An 8,833-nucleotide genomic window follows, 5' to 3' on the forward strand; every position below is an offset into this window, starting at 1 on the left:
TAATATATCTCTAAAACATACCATTTTTTAAAAAACTTTTCGAAAAGCACTATTTATGAAAAATTTTCTAGGCAATAACACAAACTAAGAAATACACAGATAATATTATTTTAGTTTGACGATGAGAGCGCATTACACGATTACTGGAATGACTAGGTGCAGGCGGCCGAATGTGATTCTGATCGAACGGTTGAGAATAAGTGGGCCCAGTTGACCGAATCATAAAAAAATTAGGTTACCTAAAAAACATTAATGATCGGATGGTTGTCATTCAATACCGAATGTTCTTTCTCACTTCACATCCGTTGATCATATCCTTTGAAATCTTTCCATGATAGTGTCTTCAAGTTCCATATAAACCCTTTTACTATCTAGGTCATTCACATCTCCCCCTTATGTTGAATTCAAGTACTTTCATCTTACTATATTTAATTTTCAAAATGTCCCCCACATTATCCAATCACCATTAATAGCATCAGTATTTATTATACATGGATTTTTTGATGGCGAATCAACACCATATCTACCCTCCATGTCAAGATTTAAGCCCCTAGTTTCTCCCAAAAAAAACACAAGCTTTTACCACATGTTATGTTCCCGAGTCTCATTTAACAGATTGAGGGAAATGAAAAGAGAAGAAAAGATAAAAAAATCATGTTTCTGAATTTTTTTAGAAGGCGAGGGAATGAGAAAGGAGGGAAAATGATGGAATTTCCTCTCAAATTGAAGAGATTATGAGAGAAAATATTTTAATTCTTATCAATTACTAAATTACCTTTATATTATAGGTTACTTAAAGGGTAGAAGTGGAAAATTGTATTTTCTTTTATTTTCTTTTCCTCGTAACTCGGGAACACCTAAAATGTTTAATTTCCTTATGTTTTATTTTATTTTCATTAAACTCAGAAACACGAAATAAAATAACACATTTTACTTCCCGTAGCTTTATTTCCCGTTCTAATTCTCCTTCCTACCCCACCCCCTCCTTAAATGTTAAATGAGATTCGGGAACTAAGTGTTAAAGATGAAATGACATTATCTAAATCAAATTATACTACACTTAATACACTTCATTTTCTTTTTCTGATAGAAAGGGGTAACAAACTAATGCCTCTAAACCAAGGTTTGATAACTGCACACATGTAATATTCGATCCCTTATATCAATTAATTTTTGTTTTTCTTATCAGAATATATAACTTGTCTTTTAGTGGATGTTGCATATAACGAATTTAACCCATTTCATCACATGTAATTAATAATTATGAAGTTATCCTTTCATTTTTAGTCAATATGTGTCCAAAACGTGTTAATGGTAACTAAGGTTAAGATTCTTTCTATCCGTGTATCTCGTTTCTAAAAAAAGAGGCTATACACATTACATAAGATGTCACAACTAAATATAGATTATTATTCACTAAGTTGGAAGATAAGAACGGATGATAATTATTATTTTAACAATCATACCCAATAAACAAATATGACTAAATATATTTTCTTACAACTTTTTATAAAGCACACAAATATCTAACGTTTTTAAAACATACAGCTTATACTTTAAGAATCATAAAATCTTACTTTTCTTTACATCGAATAACTGGTTCACCACTTTTTCGATTCCCTCTAGACATAGAACCAGAATGTTGCTATGTAGTTATAAAGATATGAAAAAAATATACATAAAGTCACTTTCACTTTGATCATAACTTTTTTCATTATATATCCTATAAATTAAAAATCACACAACAAATCCACCACTATTGCAAATAGTGGAGCCGTGGAGGGTGTAAAGTGAACCTAATCCAATCTTTACAAACTTATAATGACTATTAATTAATTAAATAAATAAACAAATACTTAAAGATAATAACTTTTTTTAACAGCCAATTAATCCTACAAATGACCTTCTGACTGAATTCATCTTATCGAACACACTTGTTTTTTGAATCGAAGAAAACCTTCACTTAAGGCCAACCACCGTGAACACTCACTCAAATGCGGTGAGAAAAAACATCAGTTCAAGCGTCCAACTACTGAACACAACTTACTCGCCTAATCTCACATTATCTCCTAGAGATGGGAAAATAAACCGGTTAACCAAACCGACCCAAAAATCGAACCGAAACGGTTTGAAACCGGTTATGTAGAATCCGGTTTGGAAACGTAGGTTCGGAACCGGTTTGTTATTTTCTCCACCAAAACTGAAGATGGTTCCAAATCGGTTAACTGAACAAAAACCATACGAAAACTGGTCAAAACCTGAACCGTAACCGATCAAAACCCGGATCGAAACCGATCGTAACCTATTCAAGAAACCGGTTCCAACCAGAACCGAAACCGATCATAAACCGGATTTGACTTTTGTTGACCAAACCGAACCGGTTTCAACCCAAACCGATTTTGAATTTCAAACGAGTTTGTGCACTTCTATTATTACAAGGTGCCGGGAAAAGTAAATAAGAAGAACATAAATCGACCCTAGTAAAATGAAACACAAAGTCTCTTCCATACCTCTCTACACCAGCTAATTAGTTAATTAAAATAATATTATTTTAAAAATAATAATAATATTAACACGTACAACCGCCTTACAAATTCCTTTCAATCTCTTTCGAGCTTCCCCAGTCTTTCCTCCTCCTTTTTTCAGTCTTCACCATCTGCCTCTCATTTCCCAGGTACCCTTTTATTATTATTCATTATATTATTATTATTATTATTATTTACTCTGTTTTCTGATTAGGGTTTCTGAAAAACAGGGTAAAGATTGAACCTTTCAACTTTAATTTCAAAACCCACATGGTAATTAAACTTTTCTTATTGAATCTTTATGTATCTTGATTGATTGATTATTATTATGTTAATATGGTGTGGTTAGGTGAGTCCACTTGGTAAAATGGAGAATCAAGAACTCGGTCCGCCTTGGCTGATACCAATGTTAAAAGCCGATTACTTCGTTCCGTGTCGATTCCACGGAGACGCTACTAAGAGCGAGTGTAATTTGTACTGTTTGGATTGCTGTGGCACCTCTTTATGCTCTTATTGTTTGTCCCATCACAAAGATCATCGCGTTGTTCAGGTAAAATTGGCTACAAAAGTTAATGCCTTTCAAGTGTTTGATGAAATGCCTGAATGAAATGTGTTAATTTTTTTTTGCTTTTTTTGTTGTGGTTGATTAGATACGGAGGTCTTCGTACCATAACGTGGTGAGGGTGAATGAGATTCAAAGATTTTTGGATATTACTTGTGTGCAAACCTACATTATCAATAGTGCGAAGATTGTGTTCTTGAACGAACGATCGCAGCCTAGGCCCGGTAAAGGAGTCACCAACCATTGCAAGATTTGTGGACGGAGCCTCGTTGATGCTTTTCGGTTTTGTTCCCTTGGTTGCAAGGTATAAACTAGCTTTTCATTTGGCATATTATCAGTTTATTCGGTTCTTTGATCTTTGGTGGACCTTGTAATGTTTGGTTATAGAAAATAGTGGTGTGCATTTGGTTTTTTAGTTTTTGTAAACCGAATCAAATGTCAAATACATAATAAAAATACGTCAATCGCCAATACAAAATAGTGGTGTGCACTGTGCACACACTTAACTTAAAATCTCTAATTTTTCAAAACCTTTGGTTTAAGTTTTCTGGTTTGGGTTCGGTTTCGGTTTTTTCGTTTTACCATTTGGGCTTAAAATTTGCGGGACACAATTTTTTTGTCTAAAATTATAAGCAACTTGGTCTAAATTTTTTTGTTAATTAATAATTAATTCATTATTATACATTTGTGTTAGAACTTAGAATATTCGGGTTACATTATTTATGAATTATTATAAATCACATAAAGTTCAAAATTAACAATGAAGATATGTTCGGTCGCTTCGGTTTTAATTACATGCAAAATTTTGGTTATACGGAAACATAAAACCAAAAAGTCGGTTTTTGCTTGGGTTTGGTTACTTTGGTTCTTTTAATTACATGTCGGTTTTTTCTATTTCATGCACACCTCTCTTAGAAAATGTTTTTATTTTCTTCGGTTAAGATTGTTCTACATTACTAATTTGAGGTTGTTATATGGTTAGCTTGGTGGCATGAAACGTGGCGATCGAGAACTGAGCTTTACTCATCGGATTAAACATGGCCGGGATGGTTACGAGCCAGACGAGCCATTGACACCAACACCAAAGAAAGCAAGAAGATCAAATCTGTTCAATCAGCTTATCGACACTCACATATTTCACTACAATCTTTATGGGCGAAATGGTCATTCCGACATTTCATGTTCATCTACATCAGGAGAAGAAACCGCAACCATGTCTCCCCGGACACCGCCAATATTCAACCATCGGAACTCTAGTCGAAGAAAGGGTATACCGCGCCGTGCACCATTTTGATGATGGGGTGAAACATGAAAGAAGTGAAGGGTAGTATGGTAATTTATGTGGTGAAACATGAAAGAATATACATATAGTTGTGAAAAAGAAAAGATGATACATGATGGTTAGTATAAGTTAGTATTAAGGTTTTATGTTGAATTGCATACATATTTATATCAATGTGTATTTTAGTTTTGAAGTTAGGAAAAAGAAAAGGGGGGAAAGTTAGATTGTATATGGGATTGTACAGAAGTTGATACATAAAATGTGCACATGTATATGTTGTGAGTGTTTTATATGGTTTATAAAGAAAAAGTTTATAATATATGGATGTGTATATTGATGTTTGAGGCTGTTTATCCAAAGAAATTCACGAGCCGAAGTGAAGCATATGGAAAGTTAGGAATAAGTTAGGAATGAAAAGGTTTTCGTCAATATTTAACTTGTCCGGACAAGATGGACAAGGTATACTGAAAGAAATAACGATGTTAAGTTTTCTTTTGGCGATATCAAGATCCAAGCTATTAGGCTATGTTTAGTGGAGGGGCTACAAACTGGAGCGAATTGCGACACGTGGCAGCCAGTCAGCAAGGGGTGAGAATTTGTTTTTGAGGTGTAATGGTGTAAAGGCTACAAATAGTAATATATATATATATATATATATATATATATATATATATATATGTATAACACACATATGAATATAATAATAATATTTCCTTTCTTCCTTACGGCGACAAAATCCTCTCACCCCGCCCCAAAATCAGCCGGGGGGGGGGGGGCGGTGTTACCCCCCCCCCCCAAATCGCCCCTTATCACCCCTAAATTTCGCCCATTACGAATGGCCTTAGGGGCAAACTTTGATATGATAAGCTTGTAGGCATGTAAAAATGTAGAGCATGCTGTTTGATTACTCTTGGGAAGTATGTATGTATTTATGCCAGGGGCGGACCTATCATGGTGGTACGAGGTTTGGTCGTCCTATGTGAAATTGTTTTTTTAGTATTATTGTAGTTTAAAAATCTCAACCAACCCTTGTGAATTTGTAGCGATAGTCATCTGAGAAAATTTCTGACCTATGTAAAAAAATTTCTTGATTCGTTACTGATTTATGTGAAGGTTGTATGTGAATGTACAAGTGTTTGAAGCATGAGAAAAGGGTGTTTATGCATGTATGGATATATGTGGACATACAAGTGTGAAGTGGTTAAAGCTTGATGTAGAAGAGTGGTCAAATTTGTATTTTTGGATGATGAAGAAGAGGCGTGAAGGATCAGAAGTAGCTTTTGGGAAATAAAATAAATGAATGAATAGATTAGAAAATGATAGATTTGTTGGGTAATGTCAATACATGTCACTTTCAAAACTTTCATGGTTTGTGTGTACATTTGGTTCTATGTTAGTCGTTTTGGTTTCATTAGAAATAGAAAGCACATATGTGGCTTGTTCTAATTACAACATTTGCGTGCAAACACGGTCTTAAACAAGTGAACCACTCGCTAAACAATCAATCGATGTGAACGTCTTTGTGTCTTATTTTCTCATAATTGTAAAATTAAATAGATTTACCTAATTCGACTGATAAAGTTAAAATCATGAGATGGGAAACAATAGTTTATATTCTATAGTTTATATTAATAAGACAAGTTACAAAATCCATAGCTTTTTTCTTGGTTTCGTCATATTGCCATAGACTTATGTTGTTCAAACGAAACTGAAGCGACAGTTGTCTACTAAATGTATATTAAGTAATGTAATTAACCTTAAGAGTCCAACCCATATTATTATCTATTATTTAAATACATAGCATGTAAATACTAAATTGGACCACGTCATGTGTGATGCAAATAACGCGGCTAAGTTTGTTAATTTCCCTTATTTGCTAAGATATGTATAGTGTATAATATAATGTATAAAGACAAAAGAAATTAATTCCAGTAATGACCGGTTGTGTCACACAATGAGTCAAGGGGTGATAAGGCAAAGATGATAAAAGAAAAGTACTAGTATGTTATAATATATATAGTTAAAAAGTCACCATACTAGACTAGAGATGTATGATGTGTATCTAGATGTGACTTAATGTTTGGTTTAGGCCGGATATAAGAAAGTTTTGAAAACATACTGATTTATTTATAGGTTATCTCTTAATGTGTCATATATTTTAATGATTTAACAAATGATTGCGAAATAACCGGTCAATCTAGTGCACAACTCCCTTCTATATATAAGAGTTGAGGTGTCCTAATTTTTCACTACATATGTTTTTCATATGAAGTCATCAACGTTATATTAGCTTTTTATTTGTATTCTCATTTCATCTCTAAACCATGAAAATATCAATCTTTTTCATCCTTCCCATCCTCTAGCCTTTCAAAATAAATAAATAAACCTATGTAAAACTATATAAACACTAATTTCATTAAAAGAAATTTTACAAGACTATAAAAATAAATGTATTTTATTGAAAAGAAAAATAATATAACTAAAATGTCATTATTGTCCCCAACACGTTTGATACTTGATTTCTTGTTTGCATTGTAGTACTTCTATGATGCTATCACTTGAGTGTCAGAACAAATAGTCGTCAGGCTTTCTTAACATGTTTTCATTAGTCATGACGATACATGAATATTGGAGTTTGTGTTTTCGAAACAAATTGAGATTGTGGACGAGATAGTTAGACATCATTGCATTCTTGTTGCAACATAATTAAATTGCGGATGAGATTGATATTAAAGTTGGTGTAGTAAGAATACTGCGCTAGATTGCGATTGTGGTTTATATTGAAGTTATCGAGGTGAAAACATTAGGGGTAGGGACAATCAATATTGTGCATAGTACTGGCACCATACCGGTACTAACCCACACAATCGCCCGTATTTATTTTTCATGTACTTGATTTCAGTATCGAATATTTTCGGTTTTTCAGTAGTACAGGGTTCAGACTAGTAAATTTGATACGGTATTCGATTTATACTTTCACTCGTTTTCTATATCGTTATTTTCGATTCGGCACTGATCTACGTACATCGGGGTAAGGGTAAATACTGGCGTTTGGAACAAATCAAGTTATTTATATAAAGCTTACTTAATAATTGGGGATGGTCTCCCGGACTCTCTAAACCCCTTTTAACGGGTTTCCTATTATCGTAGCTCGGTTTCAAGCCAACCTGATCGGTCTACACGACTTCGAAACGTTACTCGACAATCATCGTTGTCACAACATATATATTACTCAATTATTGTTACTAAAAAAGTAGATAGGAATGATAGTAAATTATTATTGTATAAACTTTATATCGTAAAGGACATTTAAATAATTCCCGTGTCGATATCATAAGTTTTGACATATTATTCAACAGTTGAAATTGCTAACAAAGAAAATAAATAACGCCCAAAAGGAGTTTGAAAGGGCTTTAAGTTGTGCGCATGGTTATTTATTAAATTCCAACATAAAAAAATAAATAAATAATTGTATATTTAATCTGGTGAAGATGATGAATGTAGTTTTCTAAATAGATTGGATGAGTCATAACCCGTGTAGGTAAAGTTAAATAAATATAATCTTTTTAATTATATTGTTTAAAAAAAAGAGACTAGACTAAACTGTTTAATACAACGTTTTCTAGCACTCCGGGTCACGAACAAGATGTGACATTCACTTGCAAGCATTTTACAGAAAAGCTTGTCTTGTAGAGTTTGTAAATGACCTTTTACATCGAAGACGTTCATGGCTACTATTAGGCTCACGAGCAAGTTTGAGAAAATATTTGGGTGAAGGATAAAAGCGTTCCCGATAGATCAAGTGTTTTAACTATTTTTTCTTGAATGATGAGTCATAGATAACGATTGTAATATTACCTTACCTATGAAAGTTCAGTCATTATATTTTCATAATTGTTTCAAACACTTAACAATTAGTTAAAATCTTAGTTGAACTTCACTCCAAATCTCACTTCACAAATCATTCATTACATTTACCAGTATAATATCACTCATTAGTCATTACTTGAAGCTAAAGCTGCTAAACGCCTAAACATAGTTCATTTGACACTCAGGCCCACTTCACGAACCTGTTCTGACTTCTGACCACCAATCACATAAATTCTTGGATATGTCACGTTTTCACCAACCTATTCTATTTTGTGTTTTTATTAACACTTAATATACTAGAAGTGAAATAATAAAAAATTATTACGTTATAATTATTATTTTATTACTTAGCTAATATACCTAATTAACAAAATGCTTAACATTCTATAGAAATCTGGTAAGTTTAAAGAGAAGTCATTAGTCACTAGCTAAGAAGATGAAATATAATGGGATGAGCAACCTGTTAATCTGTCATGGACTCATGGGTGAAGGTAGTTGGGACTTGGTGGATGGCCCACGCAAAGGAGCCCAGATGATATAAAAATAGTTTATAGATTTATAATAGGGAATGGGATGGTCTCTATTATAATGTTT

The 8,833-nt window shown here is 33.1% G+C and overlaps 1 protein-coding gene across 1 annotated transcript; it reads left to right on the forward strand.

Annotated features, from left to right (window-relative positions):
• The first annotated feature begins 2,577 nt into the window (after window positions 1–2,577).
• Window positions 2,578–4,698, forward strand: LOC143540789 (protein RGF1 INDUCIBLE TRANSCRIPTION FACTOR 1-like). The gene is made up of 5 exons (XM_077033767.1): window positions 2,578–2,674; window positions 2,756–2,798; window positions 2,875–3,075; window positions 3,176–3,391; window positions 4,070–4,698. The coding sequence occupies exons 2-5, from the start codon at window positions 2,796–2,798 to the stop codon at window positions 4,379–4,381; spliced, it is 732 nt and encodes a 243-aa protein (XP_076889882.1). The 5' UTR covers window positions 2,578–2,674; window positions 2,756–2,795; the 3' UTR covers window positions 4,382–4,698.
• Window positions 4,699–8,833: the final 4,135 nt, after the last annotated feature.

The sequence above is a fragment of the Bidens hawaiensis genome, unplaced genomic scaffold, assembly GCF_021521415.1.
Source record: "Bidens hawaiensis isolate Kalapana, Puna unplaced genomic scaffold, B.hawaiensis_p1.1 tig00012335_1, whole genome shotgun sequence".
In the NCBI taxonomy this organism is placed as follows: Eukaryota; Viridiplantae; Streptophyta; class Magnoliopsida; order Asterales; family Asteraceae; genus Bidens; species Bidens hawaiensis.